Source organism: Ranitomeya imitator, chromosome 2 (genome assembly GCF_032444005.1).
Source record: "Ranitomeya imitator isolate aRanImi1 chromosome 2, aRanImi1.pri, whole genome shotgun sequence".
Taxonomy (NCBI): domain Eukaryota; kingdom Metazoa; phylum Chordata; class Amphibia; order Anura; family Dendrobatidae; genus Ranitomeya; species Ranitomeya imitator.
Window position 1 is genome coordinate 47,144,918 of NC_091283.1, and position 22,804 is coordinate 47,167,721.

General features: G+C 47.0%; 1 protein-coding gene across 1 annotated transcript in view; it reads right to left on the reverse strand.

The window, feature by feature from the left end:
• Positions 1 to 22,804, reverse strand: part of AXL (AXL receptor tyrosine kinase) — a 120,863-nt gene that overhangs the window by 72,207 nt on the left and 25,852 nt on the right. Inside the window, exon 2 of the mRNA XM_069746639.1 lies at positions 384 to 588. Within this exon, the coding sequence (XP_069602740.1) occupies positions 384 to 588 (205 nt within the window). The remainder of the gene's footprint in view (positions 1 to 383; positions 589 to 22,804) is intronic.

Below are 22,804 nucleotides of genomic sequence, written 5' to 3' on the forward strand. Positions count from 1 at the left end.
AGACGGCCAAAATGATTGTTAGCAAAACTATTGGATGAAGCATCTTCGCCCGATAGCCATCGAATGTGTATGGATGGTTTAAAGCTAGGTAATACAAACTAGCAAAGCATGGGACCAGAATCTTAAAAGGCAACCACATACATTCATGCTACAGCTAGCTTACTAAAGTCGAAATAGGCGGCTAATCTGGACTCGACCTCGGGTCTTTCTAGGGTTCTATCAGAGTTCAGTAATTGGAAGAAAAATAGACCACCAAGCGTTTTGTGTGAGTGGTAGGTGAATGGTGCTCGTACGTCATTTGCGTTGTCTTTGAGCAGCACTTGTGCTGCCTGCACTTTTTTTTGGATGATGAATGTGGACTGATATTCAGGATTTCAACAAACCTAAGTTCACTGATGACCAACGAGGTATCATCGTCTTGTGGTATCTGGATCTGATCGATATCCGTGTATGCCAAAGATTCTTCATCTCTCAACCATTCCACATCTGGTATCTCGGCATCACCACTCACAGTCAGGGCGCACCGCAGAACAATGTCCTTGCCCAGGGAGGAGGTGATGTTGAAGGGGTCCACTGTGAAATCAATGCCTAGGACAACAAGAAAACATAGGGTTAGATAGGTTAGATGTTTGCTTTACTATACTAACCCAGTATTTCCCAAATGTAAACGTTATGTATCATATAAATATATTTCACATACCAATATTCAAAGAGTTTTCCACCCAAGGGCGGGCAAATCAGTGATGCAACCAGTTGGGCCGCACAGGTGGTGAAGAGGTTAGGAGGTCCACTATTACCTCCAAAGCAGGTGTAGATGTGCATTATGATGAGCTATTGGTCTGCAAAAGAGCCCACTCATTGTTTTTGCACAGAGGCCACATCTGTCTGTGTCTGCCATTGTTTCCATGCATTATTATTTTTAACTTAGATGGCACATGCTCACCTATCAACCTCCCGCTGATCCTACATAATGCTCACGAAGTCCACCACTGGTTTTCTCTCCTTCTCTTCTGGAGTTGTTGGGGTACTAGCTGATTCGTCAGCCAATAAATGTGAACCGGGACCACCCAACTTTTCCACTGATTGCAAATATCAGAGAGAGAAGGATTGGGTAGATGGATACAGAGGCTGGATAGACATCTATCTGAGATGGATTAGTGAATCCTGCATTGAGCAGGGGGTTGGACACGATGACCCAGGAGGTCTCTTCCAACTCTAACATTCTACGATATCAACATGCCTGTTTCATTTATGACCCCAGAGGAGACGGAGAATTCTTGCAGCAGATACAACTGACCATACACATGAGATAACGCTTATGACTGTGCCATACACATGAGCACTCAGCTTGGCCATGCATTCATATGTTTTCAGTGAGAAGAAAGAAGAAAGCAGCTGCCATACTCCCCTAGCAGAGGCTTATTTCCCCTGAAGATAAAAGGATCAGTCATTGATATTTAAACGGTTTTATTCTTCTTTCCACCAGAGTCATAAACATCAGATGGTCGTCCGATCCTCAACCAATGTATGCTCGAACTTTATTGGAAGTAGCGATCCAAGAAGTCATATAGCCAAATTAGATCGCTTGCTTTGCACTGATGAGAGGCAACATCCCGAAGCACATGTCTCCAAATAGTGATTCTTGTTTTAGCCTTTATCCTAGACTCGTTAAAGGCTCAATATTAACTTTTAAGATTGCTACTTCCAATAGCTGGCACTAGAGATCAAGTCCTCTTTCTCCCCGAAGAGGCAATTTGCTTATTTAGTTTCCAAGAGAAGGATTGCACGGCCTATAAGTCTCCTTACACCATCACTGTTCTCAAGGAGAGATGCTGCTCCTTAGCTTATGGATGTTTTAATCTTGTAGAGATTCCGCCAAACCCCTGCTGAAACCATCCAATTGTGGGTGGGTTCTGTTTAAACCCTGTCCTTTTTTTGTCCTGCGATGCCTCAAATTTTGCAAGGACTGTTTCTGAAAACTTGGGGCAGTTTCCAAGTATGGATTACTCGGAAGTACGCCAACCTTACTGAAGATAGCTTTATATAAATACAACTTTAGTAAAGTTTTTCGGGGTGGCGCCTAAAGTTAACTAGAGGTGTAAAATATTGATTGAGATAATGTTGCTAACGAGCGCTTTCATCTGGCTCAGAAATGGCCTAATTTACGGTTTGCGCCCCGACACTTGGCCAAAACCGCAAGACTGAAAGAAAAATCTTGCTTCATAGACGTTATCTATAAAGATGTCATTGTCCTCGGGTAACTCCGTAATGAAAGGCTGAGCTTTTGACCGATAATTCTCTTTGGTGAAATCTTTCTTTTCCTTTTGAATGATGAATGAATTTCCTCATACAGTAGCTGTGCGCGTCCTGCCAAAGGCCGACTGACTCACTCATCAAACACTGCCCTGGCATTGTCCGCGACTTTCCATACAATGCTCGGTATTAACGGCTAAAGCTGATCCTGACCAGAAGGGAAACAGATATCGAATTGTATTAGACAATGTAACTTATTATTTATCAAATGCACAATCATATTATAACATTGTGAGTATAGAAGATTCCAGTTATGACTATATCTACGACCGACATTACGTGATTATTATCAACGTGATCATTGCCAGGACGTTATCATTGCCATTATAGAGATGGCTGGAGGTCCTACTGTAAGAAGTGTGTCCTATAGATTTTGGAGAAGTCTAGTGACAGTGCGCTGGAGATGAGACAGCTTCTGTGTAAGATTAATGGTGCGATGGGCTTTCATGTGCAGAGCTTACTGAGCTTAAGCAAACATTGAAGACAAGCCAGCTATTATACTGACCACACACAAACCGCATGTGCATCACTATCCGCCATGCAAAGGGAAGAATATATTTTCCCTACACATTAGATGAACAAATTGGTTCTATGGGTGTCTTAACTCTCCTAGTTGTCTGAGAAAAGAAAGATTGAGCATGTTAGATTATAACATGCCTGATCTTCATTTTTTTCTCCTGCTCTGAGAAAAGGTTAATTGCATATTTTATTTCCCACTGGAGCATTGCATGGCCAATAAGTCTCCGTAACCCAACTTGGACATCTCCTTAAGAAGAATCTCTACCCCATTAGAAACTTCATCAAAGGCATCTCACCCAGCCATTCAACATTTGCTTTGCACTGATGAGGAACAACAACCCTGAAACAGAGGTCCGCAAAAGGTTTAGATGGATATCTTAAGTCATGTGGCAAGGCTCTTTAAAGGGAATCTGTCAATAGGATCAATCCTCCTAAGTCCTCTATATGGGCACGCAGGTCATTGAAAATTAAAAATGAAAGGGTTGATATCTGAGAACTAATGCCTTATTCCTGAGAAATCCACATTTTTTTTTAATATGTATATTAGCAGTTAATATCTATTGGCCGGACAAAGATCTCCCTGAAAATCTGCCCCCAGGGCTTATTATAAATGAAAGGTGGAGTTACCAGTGTGAGACATTTAATGACTGACCGTCTGCTTTCCTGATCTACATGTCTCACACTGGTATCTCCCCTTTTCACTTACAATAAGTCTTGGAGGCAAATTCTCAGGGAGATCTATGTCCAGCCCATAGATCTTAACAGTTACATATTAACAAAAATGTGGATTTGTTTTAGGAATTAGGAGTAAAACATCAGATTGCAGATATCAAGGTGTAATTTTCTTTCTGTGTTCATCAGGCTCATATACACGATGTAGGATGGTTTATCCTAATGACAGATTCCCTTTAAAAGGTCGTTATTGAATTTTCCGAAGAAGCATTTCATGGTTTCAATGTTTCCTTATGCCAGCTCGGTGGCCTTCTTAAAGGGTTTGTCTGGTGAAAAGAAGTTATTATTACCTATCCAGTAGATAATGCCGATCGTTGCAGGTTACGGCCTTGAGATGCCCAGTGATCTACTCATTTTCAGGGGATCATGAAAACTCACAAAATTTTTCCCCTGTTCACAACTGTAAATGCATATACCTCCAGGTAATTGTAGTCACTTCTAAGCCAAAAAAAGATTAGGTAAAGATGAAGGTTTTTAGACTTTGGAAGTAAAAGTAAAAGGTAAGCCAAAAAAAGATTAGGTAAAGATGAAGGTTTTTAGACTTTGGAAGTAAAAGTAAAAGGTTTGTATTTACTTCCAGCCGGCCGAGATCTTGATAACTAGAAAGGCAAGGACACTAGAAGTTGGCTAGATTCTGGCTGTGTTTCGGATCTGCTTTATTTAGCCTCCCTCGTAATGAAGATTTTACATTTGATCCTTGTTTGCTTTCCAAGGCACAAGTGGAAAATTCTTTTGTAGCGTCCAAAACATTCCAAGGAAGTGACCTCCGGCCCTTCTAAACGTTGTCCGCCTCAGTTCTCCGTGGTTCACATGCTGGATCTGAAGCAAGCTGTCATTAAATGTCTCGTAGGAAAAGTGCATCAGACCAGGCCACCATCAGAGTATTACAGCCGTGACTGGCGTAAGGGGCCCGGTGAGCAGAGGGGGCCCGCATCGGGCCCCCTCTTACCTGCTCACCGGGCCCCTACCGGCAGCCGCAGGCTGAACCGGGCCCTTAGCGGCGGCCGGCGCTACAGCTGTACGCTATTGACATGCGGGCCCGCTCCCTCTGGTCAATAGTTAACAGCCGCCAGCCGCAGCGTGCAGGTCGCCGGCGTCTGACGTCATTGTCAGTCGCCGGCGAGTGCACGGTGCAGCTGCGTGGAGAGAGGAGCGCGGCAGGTAAGTAGAACTTTTTTTTATTTTTATTGATAGCGGCGATCGGGGGGGGGTTTGGGCAGAAGGCCTCTGGACACAGGGGGGCAGTAAAGCTGGACACAGAGGGGGCAGAAGGCCGCTGGACACAGGGGGGGCAGAAGGCCGCTGGACACAGGGGGGGCAGAAGGCCGCTGGACACAGGGGGGGCAGAAGGCCGCTGGACACAGAGGGGGCAGAAGGCCGCTGGACACAGGGGGGGCAGAAGGCCGCTGGACACAGGGGGGGCAGAAGGCCGCTGGACACAAGGGGGGCAGAAGGCCGCTGGACACAGGGGGGGCAGAAGGCCGCTGGACACAGAGGGGGCAGAAGGCCGCTGGACACAGGAGGGGCAGAAGGCCGCTGGACACAGGGGGGGCAGAAGGCCGCTGGACACAGAGGGGGCAGAAGGCCGCTGGACACAGGGGGGGCAGAAGGCAGCTGGACACAGGGGGGGCAGACGGCCGCTGGACACAGGGGGGGCAGAAGGCCGCTGGACACAGAGGGGGCAGAAGGCCGCTGGACACAGGGGGGGCAGAAGGCCGCTGGACAAAGGGGGGGCAGAAGGCCGCTGGACACAAGGGGGGCAGAAGGCCGCTGGACACAGGGGGCAGTAAAGCTGGACACAGAGGGGGCAGAAGGCCGCTGGACACAGGGGGGGCAGAAGGCCGCTGGACACAGAGGGGGCAGAAGGCCGCTGGACACAGGAGGGGCAGAAGGCCGCTGGACACAGGGGGGGCAGAAGGCCGCTGGACACAGAGGGGGAAGAAGGCCGCTGGACACAGGGGGGGCAGAAGGCCGCTGGACACAGGGGGGGCAGAAGGCCGCTGGACACAGGGGGGGCAGAAGGCCGCTGGACACAGAGGGGGCAGAAGGCCGCTGGACACAGGGGGGGCAGAAGGCCGCTGGACACAGGGGGGGCAGAAGGCCGCTGGACACAAGGGGGGCAGAAGGCCGCTGGACACAGGGGGCAGTAAAGCTGGACACAGAGGGGGCAGAAGGCCGCTGGACACAGGGGGGGCAGAAGGCCGCTGGACACAGAGGGGGCAGAAGGCCGCTGGACACAGGGGGGGCAGAAGGCCGCTGGACACAGGGGGGGCAGAAGGCCGCTGGACACAGAGGGGCAGTAAAGCTGGACACGGGGGGCAGAAGGCTGGACACAGGGGGGCAGTAAAGCTGGACACAGGGGGGGCAGTAAAGCTGGACACAGGGGGGCAGAAGGCCGCTGGCTGGACACAGTGGGGCAGTAAAGCTGGACACAGGGGGGGCAGAAGGCTGGACACAGGGGGGCAGTAAAGCTGGACACAGGGGGGGCAGAAGGCTGGACACAGGGGGGGCAGTAAAGCTGGACACGGGAGGGGGCAGAAGGCTGGACACGGGAGGGGGCAGAAGGCTGGACACAGGGGGGGCAGTAAAGCTGGACACGGGGGGGGCAGAAAGCTGGACACGGGGGGGGGCAGAAAGCTGGACACGGGGGGGGCAGAAAGCTGGACACATGGGGGGCAGAAAGCTGGACACAGGGCAGAGTGCTGGACAGAGATGGGGCAGAGTGCTGGACAGAGATGGGGCAGAGTGCTGGACAGAGATGGGGCAGAGTGCTGGACTGAGATGGGGCAGAGTGCTGGACTGAGATGGGGCAGAGTGCTGGACTGAGATGGGGCAGAGTGCTGGACTGAGATGGGGCAGAGTGCTGGACTGAGATGGGGCAGAGTGCTGGACTGAGATGGGGCAGAGTGCTGGACAGAGATGGGGCAGAGTGCTGGACAGAGATGGGGCAGAGTGCTGGACAGAGATGGGGCAGAGTGCTGGACAGAGATGGGGCAGAGTGCTGGACAGAGATGGGGCAGAGTGCTGGACAGAGATGGGGCAGAGTGCTGGACAGAGATGGGGCAGAGTGCTGGACAGAGTGCTGTACACAGATGGAGCAGAGTGCTGGACATAAATGGGGCAGGATTGGAAACAGATGGGGCAGAATGGAGACAGATGGGGCAAGATTGGAGACAGATGGGGCAGGATGGATACGATGGAGACAGATGGGGCAGGATGGGGAGATCATATGGGACAGAATGGATACTCATGAGGGCAGGATGGGAGAACATATGGCTGGAGCCTGGAATGAGACACACGGGGGCTAGGATGCCGAATATTACCATAGGGGCTAATTAAGGGATATTATTATTGCAGTGATGTATTTATTTTATTTTTTGAGTATACTGTTTTAAATGGGGGGGCGGTCCTGTTACTGTGTAGAGTGATACTATGTTGCCTTCTTCATGTAGTGTAATGTAGAAGTTGGGAAAATTAAGTAATGTGTTCTACAAGCGGAACTCGAGATAACTGTTTTATTTCCTGCAGAGACGAGTCCTGGCTGGATGAAGTGATGGCGGTCTGTGCTGGATGAAAGATGAAGGACGTCACCTAGAGACGTCACTGGTGAGTCAGTGTTACCTATACACTGACACTATACACTGTATACTATATACAGAGGTCCTGTGTACAATGTCACCAGTGATCACTGTATTACCTATATATTATATACAGAGCTCCTGTGTGTAATGTCATCAGTGATCACTGTATTAGCTGTACACAGACACTGCTTACTAATTACAGATCTCCTGTGCATAATGGCACTGATGGTGATAGTATTGTGGGTTTTTTTTTTATTACTGATCAGTATTGTAGTATTCAGTCATTGTTGGTTATATGCGGTCTGGTCATGGTGTAGCGGTATTTGTTCCTTGTATGTGATATTATTCGGTCACTGTGGTGGTAATATGTCATCTGGTCATAGTGCTGTGGTATTTGTTCCTTGTATGTAGTATTATAGGTCATTTTAAAAATTGAAAAATAAATAAAAATATACCTAAATTGTATTGCATATTTTAACAAATATTTAGTAGGTTACAGTAGAGTAGGGCCCGGCCAAAAGTGTCTACCTTGTTGTGGTGGCAGCTTAAAAAATCTTTTGGCCAAAACAAAAGCTGCCGGCTATATGTGTGATCTGGTGATGGGAACTGTTAATGTGTGATAGGTGAGAAGTGGAGATTTTCCAAGAGAGAGCGGTGGGACTGTGGACAGTTCGTGGGGTGGAGGCGGGGCTGGGGTGGAGCCTGGGCGGAGTTTCAAGGGGGCCCCGAAAATTTTGCCAGTATGGGGCCCCGAAATTTCTAGTGGCAGCCCTGGCATCAGAAAATGGCCTACTGTTTAAATTAAGTTATTATGCATATTTTTTATGTGTTATATTTTTTTCATGTAATAATTAGGTTTTTATGCATATTTTATGTGTGAGTATATATGTAGTATATATATATATATATATATATATATATACGGTATATATAATTTAAAAAATCCTGCAATTTTCATACTATCCACTGAGCCTAATATAGGACTCCTTTTTCCTGTTATTCTTACGGATATTAGCAGCACTTTACAGATTCAGACCCTCCTTATTTGCATAGAAGAATAGTCCAAGCAAGCTCTAATCTTAGTAAAGGTAATTGGGAAGGGAGGAGGTGAGCTGTGACATCATCTGTTTTATATGGTGGATCCTGTATGATCTACTGTATATACAGGTGCTTCTCACAAAATTAAATCATCAAAAAGTTAAATTATTTCAGTTTTTCAATAAAAAAAGTGAAACTCATATAGAGTCATTACACACAGAGTGATCTATTTCAAGTGTTTATTTCTGTTAATGTTGATGATTATGGCTTACAGCCAATGAAAATCCAAAAGTCATTATCTCAGTAAATTAGAATAATTAACAATAAACACCTGTAAAGGCTCCCTAAGTGTTTAAAAAGGTCCCTTACTTTGTTTCAGTAACTCCACAATCATGGGGAAGACTGTTGACAGATGTCCAGAAGGCAGTCATTGACACACTCCACAAGGAGGGGAAGCCACAAAAGGTCATTGCCAAAGAAGCCGGCTGTTCACAGAGTGCTGAATCCAAGCATATTACTGGAAAGTTGAGTGGAAGGAAAACATGTGATAGAAAAAGGTGCACAAGCAACCGAGATAGCCACAGTCGTGAAAAGATTGTTAAGAAAAGGCCATTCAAAAATTTCGGGGAGATTCACAAGGAGTGGACTGTTGCTGGAGTCATTGCTTCAAGAGCCTCCACACACGGACGTATCCAGGACATGGGCTACAAGTGTCTCATTCCTTGTGTCAGCCATTCATGACCAATAGACCACGCCAGAAGCGTCTTACTTGGGCCAAGGAGAAAAAGAACTGTACTGTTGTCAGTGGTCCAAGGTGTTGTTTTCAGATGAAAGTAAATTTTGCATTTCATTTGGAAATCAAGATCCCAGAGTCTGGAGGAAGAGTGGAGGCCACAATCCAAGCTGCTGGAGGTCTAGTGTGAAGTTTCCACAATCAGTGATAGTTTGGGGAGCCATGTCATCTGCTGGTGTAGGTCCACTGTGTTTTATCAAGACCAAAGTCAGTGCAGCCGTCTACAGGACATTTTAGAGCACTTCATGCTTCCCTCTGCCGACAAGCTTTATGGAGGTGGAAATGTCATTCTCCAGCAGGACTTGGCACCTGTCCACACTGCCAAAAGTACAAATATCTGGTTTAAAAACAACAGTATCACTGTGCTTGGCCAGTAAACTCGCCTGACCTTAATCCCATAGAGAATCTATGGAGTATTGTCAAGAGGAAGATGAGAGACACCAGATCCAACAATGCAGACGAGCTGAAGGCTGCTATCAAAGCCACCTGGGCTTCCATAACCCCTCAGCAGTGCCACAGGCTGCTCGCCTCCATGCCACGCCGCATTGATGCAGTAATTGATACAAAAGGAGCCCTGACCAAGTATTGAGTGCATTTACTGAACATACATATCAGTAGGACAACATTTCGGATTTTAAAATCATTTTTCAAGCTGGTATTATAAAGTATTCTAATTTACTGAGATAATGACTTTTGGATTTTCATTAGCTGTAAGCCATAACCATCAACATTAACAGAAATAAACACTTGAAATAGATCAGTCTGTGTGTAATGACCATGTAATATGTGAGTTTCACTTTTTGTATTGAAGAACTGAAATAAATTAACTTTTTGATTATATCCTAATTTTATGAAAAGCACCTGTATAAGTGTTATCAGTCATTCTACAGGAGATGGAGGTCAGCTGTGACATCACCTATTGGATATGGAGGATCCTTTGTTATCTATACTTTATATAGGTGTTATCAGCCATTGTAATCCTGTCTATGATGATGAGACTGTTGAAAATTCATCTTTAAAGAACAAGAAGTGTAAGTATAGTATTTGGCCTATTGGCCAGTGTAAACATTGATAGATATGTAATATTATTATAGTGATATGTTAAATTAAAAAAAAAGTTAAAAAATTCAGAAAATTCTTTTAACATGAATACCTGATGTAATAACTGGATCATTTTCTGATGACATTCCCTTTAAAGAGTGACAATAACTAGTGTCACGGCTGTATTGCCAGTGTTCCCTGCTTGTGGCCATACTACAATAATGTGCTGATGCAGATTGAAATCATGGTCTTGACCTGACTTTATGTGATGCCTATCGGTAAATTATTACTATAAAGTCTGATTTCGATTGCAATGACTGATATAAGTGAGCGGGTTACCCCAGGATGAAGGGCATACCGCTATTAACTACATTGGTGCTGTCAATTTAGGGAAACTTTTGTCCCATCCTCGGTCCCAACCCCAAACCCACCACTTTTAGCCTCAAGCTGTTTCCAAAAAATCATGACATTCCCAGCAAATTTCGAGTGGCTGTCATGTACGGTGAAGAACGGTCATCTGAACCAACCTCTAAAATCTGAGCATACCCACACTCTATGATCATTAATTTTTTATACACCGGCAATACAGTTGGCGCTCCATGCTTCTGGGAACATTTTAGCAGTGGCATTTGATTAAAGGTGTATGTTTTGTAATGAATTCTGGAAGCTTCATTAAGGCTGAGGTTATAAGGTGACTTGGCGCTCAATGGCAAATCCATAGATTCCTTAAGAATAGACTGCAAAGAAATGGAGAAATTGCAGAGAGGTCGAATGAAAGTAGAAGTGACAAGCAACCTACAAGGAGGCCTACAAAGACAAGGTCACCTGTGAGATACTCCCCTAAAAAATCTATCTGCATTGGATTTTTTTCGACAGTGGCAGCTTGGTCGCAGTTGGTCTTGGATCGCATTGCAACACCGTGATCTTCATGTCAGGAGGCACATGTAGCCATGTAGTGTAGCCTCAACGTAAGTTAGAACTTTCTGTCTTTGGAATTCCATATTAGAATTATGGAGCTCTGATTGTGAAATTAATCACTACAGCATGTTGGAACAAAAACACCATTGTAAAATATATACAACATGTATTTCTATGGAATAATTCTTATCTAAGAGATTGTGCATTTTTATTTTTTAAAGCCCTAAGTTTTCCATCAAGACAGAACATTTTTAATTAGCAGAAATTACCAGGGAATCAACAGTCTTATGATATTACATAAGCAGAAGTATGATGTCACTCATATCAGTAAAACACCAACCTGTCAATAATTATTTCACAGATGTAGACCGATGGTGGCTACACATGCAGTGATAATCTATCATTTACTTGTAACAGATTTCTGACTTTAAGAACATGATGTTCACAAATAAGATGACACATCAGGTTTCGAGCAGTAAATATGGACATAACCTCACAAATGACTGTAACTGGAATGAGAAGTTACTCTTGGGCAATTTTGCCTAACTTTTCAACTTTATCGAGGATATGGTCTTATCAGAGATAAGGACTACCTAAAACACTATTAATTAGCCTGAATGTTTGACCTAGACCAATGGATAGGTAAAGGAGCTGATTTTCCAAGCCTAAAAGCAACCTCCCATATTGTGCTGGTAGACATCTAAAACCCTTTCCAACCCAGGTCGGAATGACTTTTCTTCCTATTCTCCTTTCCAGAAGAACTCTTTTGTCCCTCCTCTTTTCCAGGAGGACTTACTTGCCCCTTCTATTTTCCATGATGACTTGTTTGCCCTTTCTCCTTTCCAGGAGGACTTGTTTGCCCCTTCTCTTTTTGAGGGGGACTTGTTTGCCCCTTCTCTTTCCAGGAAGACTTGTTTGCCCTCTCTCCTTTCTAGGAGGACTTGTTTCCCCTCCAAATTTCCAAGAGCAATTGTTTGCCCCTTCTTCTTTCCAGGAGGACTTGTTTGCCTCTTCTCTTTTCCAGGAAACCTTGATTGCCCCTTCTTTTTCTAAGAGGATGTGTTTGCCCTTTTTTTTTCCTGGAGGACTTGTTTGCCCCTTCTCTTTTTGAGGGCGATTTGTTTGCCCCTTCTCTTTCCAGGAAGACTTGTTTACCCTCTCTCCTTTCTAGGAGGACTTGTTTTCCCCTCCAAATTTCCAAGAGCAATTGTTTGCCCCTTCTTCTTTCCAGGAGGACTTGTTTGCCTCTTCTCTTTTCAAGGAAACCTTGATTGCCCCTTCGTTTTCTAAGAGGATGTGTTCGCCCTTTTTCCTTTCCTGGAGGACTTGTTTTCCTTTCTCTTTTCCAGGAAAATTCGACTGACCCTTCTTTTTAAAGGAAGATGTGTTTGCCGCTTCTCCTTTCCAGGAGGACGCGTTTGCCCCTTCACTTTTTCGTGACCCTCTAGTTGATTCCCTATCCTTGTTTTTTACTCAGTATTCATAACCTTTCTTAGATCTGGTGTGACCAACTAAGGTAGTTCCGCTAGCTCCAGGACATAAACCCTATTTTTAAACAACATTTTAGAAAGGGTTTTAGAGGGGTGGATCCCCATATTGGTTTCTTATCAATCAATCAATCATGTGGCATAGATGTTAAAGACCTATCTTGTCCTTTACATAGACAGTCAACTTATTTCAATGAAATAAATAACTTATCATATGGTGGCACTATTGGGAACTTGAGCACTTACTGCCAGGTCCCTCTAAAGATTACAGGTGATTGATGAGGGTCACACATGAGAGCCCTAACTTCAGTGGTAGCTCATTTAAACTACAATATAAAATAATTATAGGAAAATGATATAATGTACATGGCCCTCACTGTCATCATCATATATAAATATATATAAAACAATTTAGGAAAAGGTCTCATAGATAAAAAATAACTGTTGGCTTAATCAATAATTCTCTCCCCTGACATTATTTGGGGGAGAGTCTGGAGGCACCCATGTACATCTGATTGTGCTAATGAAAATGGTGGGTTTGGCCTACTTGTATATGTGTTTAGCCGCCTTACATTTTCATTTGCTAAGATCCTACATTGTTCATCAATTACACAGACAATCAATTGATAACAAGGAAAAAGTGCAATGCTTTATTTCTCCTGTGGGGGCACTGTAGGGAATGTGAGCACATGCTGATTACAAATGGAGCTGGCCTTCAACATCAACATCCAAATAGAAAAACAGTTTTGTAGAGGATCACTATGGATCCTTAAGGTGCCCTTATACATGACATAGCTGTCGAATAAACCGATCTTTCTTTCACCTGACATTAATTTGTTGGGGTTTCCGTGAATGTCAGATGATTGACCGTTACCCCCGAAAATGGTGGATTCGGCCTAATTGTGTAGGGGGGGTCTTTCCTACACATTTGGCCATCATGCAGAATGTAGAGCAGGGTAGTGAATTAGTACAAGGCCCCATTTTCAACATTACTGTTGTGGTTGGCATTTGCACATGGTACATTAAGGAGTCCCAGAGGTCCGTCAGCCACATATGAGAAGATCAGTACTATAAATAATGTGAACCTTCGATTTAGTTTTACCTCTGGACCTAATTATATTTGTGCATTCCACTGCAAAATAAATAACCTTTACGTATTTCCTTATCTATCTTACTGGATTTCACAAATTCTTTGACGTTATCTACCGTTCTTAATAAAAATAATCAGGGACCTTCCATGATAAGTAATAATATTTTCCATCCATGGCGCAGGCAGTCTGTTCGAGAACAAGTTATCCCTGTATCTTTGTAGCCTCCAAGAACAACAATGAGAAAAACTGAGATTTCTGAAACAATGCTGAAAGTCAGAGGCATGTGATGTACCCTAATAAGGCAGAACGATGACTGGTTGAGGTTGCGCGAAGATCCCCTTAATGAGGAGGCCCCTGACTAATAGCAGTCTGAGATTATAGTTAAATTAATGATTTCAGAAGAAATGACTAATGGTTATGAGATGCTGCTGTGACACGGGTGGGTGAGAGCGCTCTGGTAGGAGAGACAGCTTTGATGGAGAAAATGTAAACGAGATCAGTCTGATGAGAGCTTGACCGCAGCACTCTAATTGGCCGACACTAGTGGTCTGCAAGACATCTGCCTATCCTCAAAGCACTTGCCCAAATACACTGGCATCACTGCAGGAGCAACTAGAGTTCTTTTATTTCATTTTCTATCTGTTTTGTATGATACATCGATACATTGAGCAGATGTACTCTACTGACAAAAGTATTAGGACACCCAAACATCCCACATACAGGACATTTTATGACCTCCTATTCTACATCTGGAGCACCCGCTAGGACCGTGGGGTACTCGGAACCGGGCCAGTTCTTAAAGGGATGTGTCACGGCAGCGGTGACCCGGTTTGTGGCCCTGGGCGTCCAATTAAAGGGGAAATAAAGAGTATTGGGAAATAAAGTCTAAAGTTCCTGACGCCACCTATGGTACTCGGCCAGGGATAGCTGACGTTGTTTAAAGGGATCCGCTGGGGCCGATGGTACTGCAGCTTAGTTGTTTTGGCTCCCTACAGGTGAAGTGGAGGCCCCAGGGCTACTAGGACAGTCTAAGAGGGGTTGTAGATGTTGAGGTGCAGGAAATAATTGGAAGACACAGGGTTGCAGTCTCTTTACATTTTACTGGTGAAGTTCAGGTACACAGATTACAGGTGATCTTGAAATCTGGGCAGCCTGGAAGCGGTTCAGAATCCCCCTAGTCAAGTGGGGTTGGAAACCTTCCCCTCAGCGCTGAATTCTAGGTTCTTAGTGCATTAGCTTTCCTCAAGTCCCTCTCTCAATCTGTCCTTTTGGTGGAACAATACCCGCATGGCAGGCAGCTCGAGCCTTTTTACAGGTGTCCCTCTCTCATGGTGACTCCGGGCTCTAATCTGCTGCGGTGCCTTCGGGTGTAGTTGTGGCCAGGAGACCTGCAATCTCCTGCCCTCCGGTTTCAGCCATGGGTCATACAGTTCCCACACAACCTCGGACTCCGGTGTCCGGTTTCTTGCGCTCAAACCTGGAGTGAGCCCAATCGCAGCTCCACTCCAGTTTCTCTCTCCTCCTGTGCTTCCTCTCCCTTCAGTGTCTCACACCGTCTGACTACTAACTCCTCCTCCAGACCAGAACTTATAGGGAAGCTACCCTGTAACCTGGTTTAGAGCTCCCCCTTCTGGCCTGGTATCCTGGCAGGCAGGTGCTGGTGGGCACAGCTTATAAACAGACAGGCAGATGTACAGGTCGGGTATGCTGACATACAAGCATTGGGACCTGAGAACTAGCAAGCATGTTAGAAATGAACTACAACATTGCACAGGCACCTCCATGCAGGTGGAGGTGCCTTAAGTAGTACTTGTCTCCCTGTCAATGGCTGGGGACACTTTAGGATGGTGCGCGTGCAACCCCTTTAAGAAGAAGGGAGGGTGCGTGTGCCCAAAGGACAGTGCCTGGGCATCTGTGCACAGTGTGCATTCCCCAGACATCAGCAGTAGGAGAGGAAGGAGTAAGTGCTGACCATGGCGGTGAGTGAATCAGCATCTCTGCTGGGTAATGGAGGCAGAGATGGCGGTGCTACACATTATCCTTCCTCCACTAAACTATACAGCTGGCATAATGCAGTCAGACGTGTAACATTCCCCTGGCAGCCACCAAACCCAGACTCGTCCAACGGACACTGGATAAAGAAGTATGATCCGTCAATGCACAGAACACATTCTAGTGGTGGTGGCTTTACACCACTCCACCCAACACTGAGCATTCTGATTGGTGATGTAAGCAGCTGCTCGTTCACGAAGCTCCCAGTGAGGGCGCAGTGTTTGCACTGATGTCATTACCAGAGGAGGTCGGGACTCTGCAGTTATGGGGTCAGCAGACTGTTGGTGACTTTCCTGCCCTCTGCTCCTCAGCACTCAGCCTCCTTTTTTATAACATTAAGTGGTCTCCACTTCATAGCTGAGTTGCTGTGCTTCCTTCCACTTCTCAATAATGATTAAAAAAAAAACGGGTTGAGAAATAGCGCAAAATAGGGTTTAGGGAGAAAACGTCAAGGTGTAGGTATCAGATTGTGTTAACCTGATCAATTAGTAGTATGCGTTTTTAGGCTGTATTGTTCAGCTGCTGCAAATCCACGGGTTACAGCGTAACCATCAGATATCCGTGTCAGAAGAAGTTTTTGTGGAAATCCTTCGCGCTGCTGAGTTATTGAAAACGTCAATCCAAGAGTGTATTTAATTTATATATTTTTGGTTTTATTATTCTACGTGTTTCAAAGTTACAAGCACTTCTTCTTCAGGAAACAACCGCATGTAACAGTTACAGGTGATTGGGGAAGATTTAGGGTATGTGCACACATTGCGGATTTGGCTGTTGCGGATTCGCAGCTGTTTTCCATGTGGTTTACAGTACCATGTAAACCTATGGAAAACCAAATCCGCAGTGCCCATGGTGCGGAAAATACTGCGCGGAAACGCTGCGTTGTATTTTCCGCAGCATGTAATAATAATAATAATCTTTATTTTTATATAGCACTAACATATTCCGCAGTGCTTTACAGACATTATTGCAGCGCCCCAGGGTCCTGGTCGTTGCAGTAATGTCATTCTTCCACCAGGGGGAGTGATGTTACGTCTGAAGGCAATAAAGGAGATCACCTTACCAGGTATCACAAACCACACAACACACTTCACACTCCGGTCCACCAGGGGGAGCTATGCTCCTATCTAGTAGGGCACTCCTCACAATTAGGTAAAGCTGACTGGGCATTGACCTAGGCAGAAGCGGACTGGGCTTCACCCAGGCAGCACCTGTCAGGCAGACAGTGGAAAGGATGAACATCAAACAACTGCAGACAGAGAGGTCCCTGACAGGGTTGGGATCCTGTCAGAGGCCTAGATAGAGGGTTACGGAGCTGCGCCTGCCCCGACATGCGGCAGTATCCTAAGAAAGGACACAAAGGGAATTGAGTTGCTGAGAGTGAGAAACGAAGTCATAGCACAAGGAGAGGAAACCAGAGGGAGTTCTGCCCTGCAATAGGCTGCCTCCCTCTGAGGCGCAGAAGCCGGTAGCCAGAACACCAAGGGAGTAAGGATCTCTATGCTTTACTTCAGAGACTGACAGGACAGTTAATTCCACGTTAGCTGCCCGACCTTACACCCAGGAGGCAGGGTGGCAACTTGTGGGGGCTGGGGTGTCTCTAGTGTCCCTGTAAAAAGCCTCAGGCCATCAGTCATACGGGTTTGTCCTATCCATACCATCTGGGTGACAGAGTGGAAAGAGACAGAACACCTAGAACACCGACATCAGTTGTGAGGACCTCACCGAGAAGCACAGCAGGGAGGTACTACAACACTCAGGCGCTAGAGGAAGGCTACAGATTTCAACCTGGATAAGGGGACTCTGGATTTGCCTTCAGACCAGCTGGACTCTGCCTGCCCTGTGGTCTGGTGCTCTGGACTGAGGACGCTGAAGCCTTTCATTAAAGGTAAAGAGACTGCAACCTTATGTCCTCGTTATTCACTGCGCCTTACAACATCCACCATTCTCCACCTACACTCTGGGAAGCCCTGGGAATACACTTCACCTGTGGGAAGGTATACCATCTAGCTGCCATAACATCACCCCAGCGGACCCCTAAGCAGCATCGGTCACCCTGACCGAATACCACAGGTGGCGTCACGAACATTTCCCCTTTAAAGACCTTTCCCTCATTATCAACAGACGTCCCCTAGGGCCACGGACCGGGTCAGCCACCGTGACATCCCCATTGAGAACAGAAAGGCCCGGATCCGAGTACCCCACTGCCCTACCGCGGGGGCGATATATTATCATCTCTGTCCCCAATGGGTGGGGCTTACAATCTAAATTTCCTATCAGTATGATAGCATGTCAATTCTTTGTGCGGATTCTGCAGCGTTTTACACCGGCTCCTCAATAGGAATCCGCAGGTGTAAAACCGCAGGTGAAATCCGCACAAAAACCACAGGAAATCCGTGGTAAATCCGCAGTAAATCTGTAGGTTAAACGCAGTGCGTTTTACATATGGATTTTGCAAAACTGGTGCGGAAAAATCCGCACACGAATCCGCAACGTGGGCACATAGCATTAGGAGGGAATACATTTCATGAATGGACTTGTTACCCTGGTTGCTCCTAAGGCTATGTGCCCACGTTACGGACTCATGTGCGGATTTTTCTGAACCATTTTTGCAAAATCCGCAGGTAAAACGCACTGCGTTTAACCTAAGGATTTACTGCGGATTTACCGCGGATTTCCTATGTTTTTTGTGCGGATTTCACCTGCGGTTGTACACCTACGGATTCCTATTGAGGAGCAGGTGTAAAATGCTGCGGAATCCGCACAAAGAATTGACATGCTGCGGAAAATACAACGCAGCGTTTCCGTGTGGTATTTTCCGCACCATGGGCACTGCAGCTTTGGTTTCATGGTACTGTAAACCGCATGGAAAACAGCTGCGAATCCGCAGCGGCCAATCCGCTGCAGATCCACAGCTATATCCACAACATACCCTTACAGGAACGCGCTGGTATCAGTGAGCTCTGCACCACCAGCCGTTGTGTCTCATGCTTTTAAAGGCAAACGGCATTGTGGGGGGCTGGATGTTATACACCGGGGGACGAGAAGGCCGGGTGTTATACATTGGGGCGAGGGGCCTGATGTTATACACCAGGCAGTGGCGTAATACTGGAGACCATGGGGCAGATTGCTGGACACACTGGGGCAATACAGGAGACCATGGGGCAGATTGCTGGACAGACTGGGGCAATATTGGAGACCATGGGGCAGAATGCTGGACACACTGGGGCAATACAGGAGACCATGGGGCAGATTGCTGGACACACTGGGGCAATACAGGAGACCATGGGGCAGATTGCTGGACACACTGGGGCAATACAGGAGACCATGTGGCAGAATGCTGGACACACTGGGGCAATACAGGAGACCATGGGGCAGATTGCTGGACACACTGGGGCAATACAGGAGACCATGGGGCAGATTGCTGGACACACTGGGGCAATACAGGAGACCATGTGGCAGAATGCTGGACACACTGGGGCAATACAGGAGACCATGGGGCAGATTGCTGGACACACTGGGGCAATACAGGAGACCATGGGGCAGATTGCTGGACACACTGGGGCAATACAGGAGACCATGTGGCAGAATGCTGGACACACTGGGGCAATACAGGAGACCATGGGGCAGATTGCTGGACACACTGGGGCAATACAGGAGACCATGGGGCAGATTCCTGGACACACTGGGGCAATACAGGAGACCATGGGGCAGAATGCTGGACACACTGGGGCAATACAGGAGACCATGGGGCAGATTGCTGGACACACTGGGGCAATACTGGAGACCATGGGGCAGAATGCTGGACACACTGGGGAAATACTGGAGACCATGGGGCAGAATGCTGGACACACTGGGGCAATACAGGAGACTATGGGGCAGATTGCTGGACACACTGAATACTGGAGACCATGGGGCAGATTTCAGGACACATTGAGGCAATGCTGGTGACCCTGGGCAGACTTCTGGACATACTGGGGCAATACTGGAGACCATGGGGCAGATTGCTGGACACACCGGGGCAATACTGGAGACCATGGGGCAGAATGCTGGACACACTGGGGCAATACAGGAGACCATGGGGCAGATTGCTGGATACACCGGGGCAATACTGGAGACCATGGGGCAGAATGCTGGACACACTGGGGCAATACAGGAGACCATGGGGCAGATTGCTGGACACACTGGGGCAATACTGGAGACCCTGGGGCAGATTTCTGGACACATTGAGGCAATGCTGGAGACCCTGGGGCAGACTTCTGGACACACTGGGGCAATGCTGGACACTGGGGCAGATTGCTGGACACACTGGGGGTAATATGCTGGACACACTGGGGCAATGCTGGACACTGGGGGTAATATGCTGGACACACTGGGGCAGACTGCTGGACACACTGGGGAAAGGCTGGACACTGGGGCAGATTGCTGGACACACTGGGGGCAGTGCTGGACATACTGGGGCAGATTGCTGGACACACTGGGGGTAATATGCTGGACACACTGGGGCAGATTGCTGGACAACATGGGGGTAATATGCTGGACACACTGGGGCAGATTGCTGGACAACATGGGGGTAATATGCTGGACACACTGGGGGCAGGACTTGAGGCATGGGCAGAATGTAGATACGGGGCATGATTGGAGACACGGGGCAGGATTGGATCATGGGGCAGGACGGATACGATGGAGGCTGGTGGGGCAGGATGTGGAGATCATATGGGGTAGAATGGATACTCATGAGGGCAGGATGCGAGAACATATGGCTGGAGCCAGGAATGAGAAACGGGGCCAGGGTGGGGAATATTATTACCATAGGGGCTAATTAAGGGATATTATTACTGCAGTGATGTATTTATTTTATTTTTTGAGTATACTGTTTTAAATGGGGGGGCGGTCCTGTTACTGTGCAGAGTGACACTATATCACCTTTTTTTCTTCATGTGATGTAATGTAGAAGTTGTGAAAAATTAAGTAATGTGTTCTGCAAGCGGAGCTCGAGATAACTGTGTTATTTCCTGCAGAAACGAGTCCTGGCTGGAAGGAATGATGGCGGTCTGTGCTGGATGAAAGATGAAGGACTTCACCTAGAGACGTCACTGGTGAGTCAGTGTTACCTATACACTGACACTATACACTGTATACTATATAGAGGTCCTGTGTATAATGTCACCAGTGATCTCTGTATTACCTCTACACAGACACTGCATACTAAGTACAGATCTCCTGTGAATACTGGCACTTATGGTGATAGTATTGTGGGTTTTTTTTTATTACTGATCAGTATTGTAGTATTCAGTCACTATGTGGTGGTAATATGTGGTCTGGAAATGGTGTTGTGGTATTTGTCCCTTGTATGTAGTATTATTCGGTCACTATGTGGCCTGGTCATGGTGTGGTGGTATTAAGTCACAGGTGTGGCATGTGGGGGTGACACCATTAGGCCCAGTTTAAGTTCTACAAAACAGGAAAACCGTTTTTGGTAACCTTTGTGTGTATTGAGCCGGGGGGGGGGGGGGGGGCGCCAAACTCGGGAACAGCCCCGGGCGGCAAAAGCTCTAGCTACGCCTCTGACACCAGGGGGAGAGGGGCCAGATGATATATACACTGGGGGTGAGTGGCGGATGATATATACACTGGGGGTGAGGGGCCGGATGTTATACACCAGGGATGAGGGGTCTGATGTTATACACCAGGGGTGAGGGGCTGGATGTTATACACTGGGAGCGAGGGACCGGATGATATATACACTGGGGGTGAGTGGCGGATGATATATACACTGGGGGTGAATGGTGGATGATATATACCCTGGGGGTGAGGGGCCGGATGTTATACACCAGGGATGAGGGGTCTGATGTTATACACCAGGGGTGAGGGGCCGGATGTTATACACCAGGGGTGAGTTGCCGGATGTTATACACTGGGGACGAGGGGCCGGATGTTATACAGTACACTGGGGGGTAAGGGGCCGATGTTATACACTGGGGTGAGAGGCCTGATGTTACACACTGGGGTTGAGGAGCCGGATGTTATACACCAGGGATGAGGGGTCTGATGTTATACACCAGGGGTGAGTTGCCGGATGCTATACACTGGGGACGAGGGGACGATGTTATACACTGGGGGTGAGGGGCTGGATGTTATACAGTGGGGGCAAGGGTCGGATATTATACACACTGGGGGTGAGGGGCCACATGTTATACACTGGGGACAATGGGGCCAGATGCTATACACCGGAGGCAATGGGACAGAAGGAAAAAAAATTAGCTCAATTATTAAGGCCATGTTCACACGTTCATGATTTCCCTGCTGTTTTTTCTGCACTAAAAACCGCAGCTCTTGGCAGAAAACGCAGGTGCGTTTTTTGGTGCGTTTTTGGTGCGTTTTTTTATGCGTTTTTTGATGCGGTTTTTAGTGCGTTTTTTATGCAGTTTTCTCTGCAGAGTCTGTGTGTCTTCTAGGAAGTTTTTTTAGGGTTAAAATGGCTGAAAATACCCTAACCCTACCCCTAACCCTACCCCTAACCCTACCCCCCTAACCCTACCCCTAACCCTACCCCTAACCCTAACCCTAGTTCTAACTGTAGTGGGGGAAAAAAAAAAAAATTCTTTATTTTATTATTGTTACTACCTATGGGGGTGATAAAGAAGGGGGGGTCATTTACCTCTTTTTTTATTTTGATCACTGTGAGGTTATCACAGTGATCAAAATGTGCCTGGAACGAATCTGCCGGCCGGCAGATTCGGCGGGCGCACTGCGCATGTGCCCGCCATTTTGGAAGATGGCGGCGCCCAGGGAGAAGACGGCCGGACGGACACCGGGAGGCCCGGTAAGTATAAGGGGGGAAGATGAGGGCACGGGGGGGGGGCGTCGGAGCACGGGGGGTGGCATCGGAGCATGGGGGGGTGGGATTGGGGCACGGGGGGGCAGCCACACTCCGCCCACGCACTTCCTGCTGCAGCGGTTCTGCACCACAAACCGCAGAAAACCCGCAGACATTTTTTTCGTCTGCGGGTTTTACTGCGGGTTTGACCTCACAATGGAGGTCAATGGGTGCAGAACCGCTGCAGTTCCGCAAAAAGAAGTGACATGGTCCTTCTTTTTTACCGCAGCTATTCAGCGCGGCTTTTTTAGTTAATTTCCGCATCATGTGCACAGTGGTTCCTGTTTTCCATAGGGTACATTGTACTGTACCCTGCATGGAAAACAGCTGTGGATCCGCAGCAGCAAAATCGCGGCGGTTCC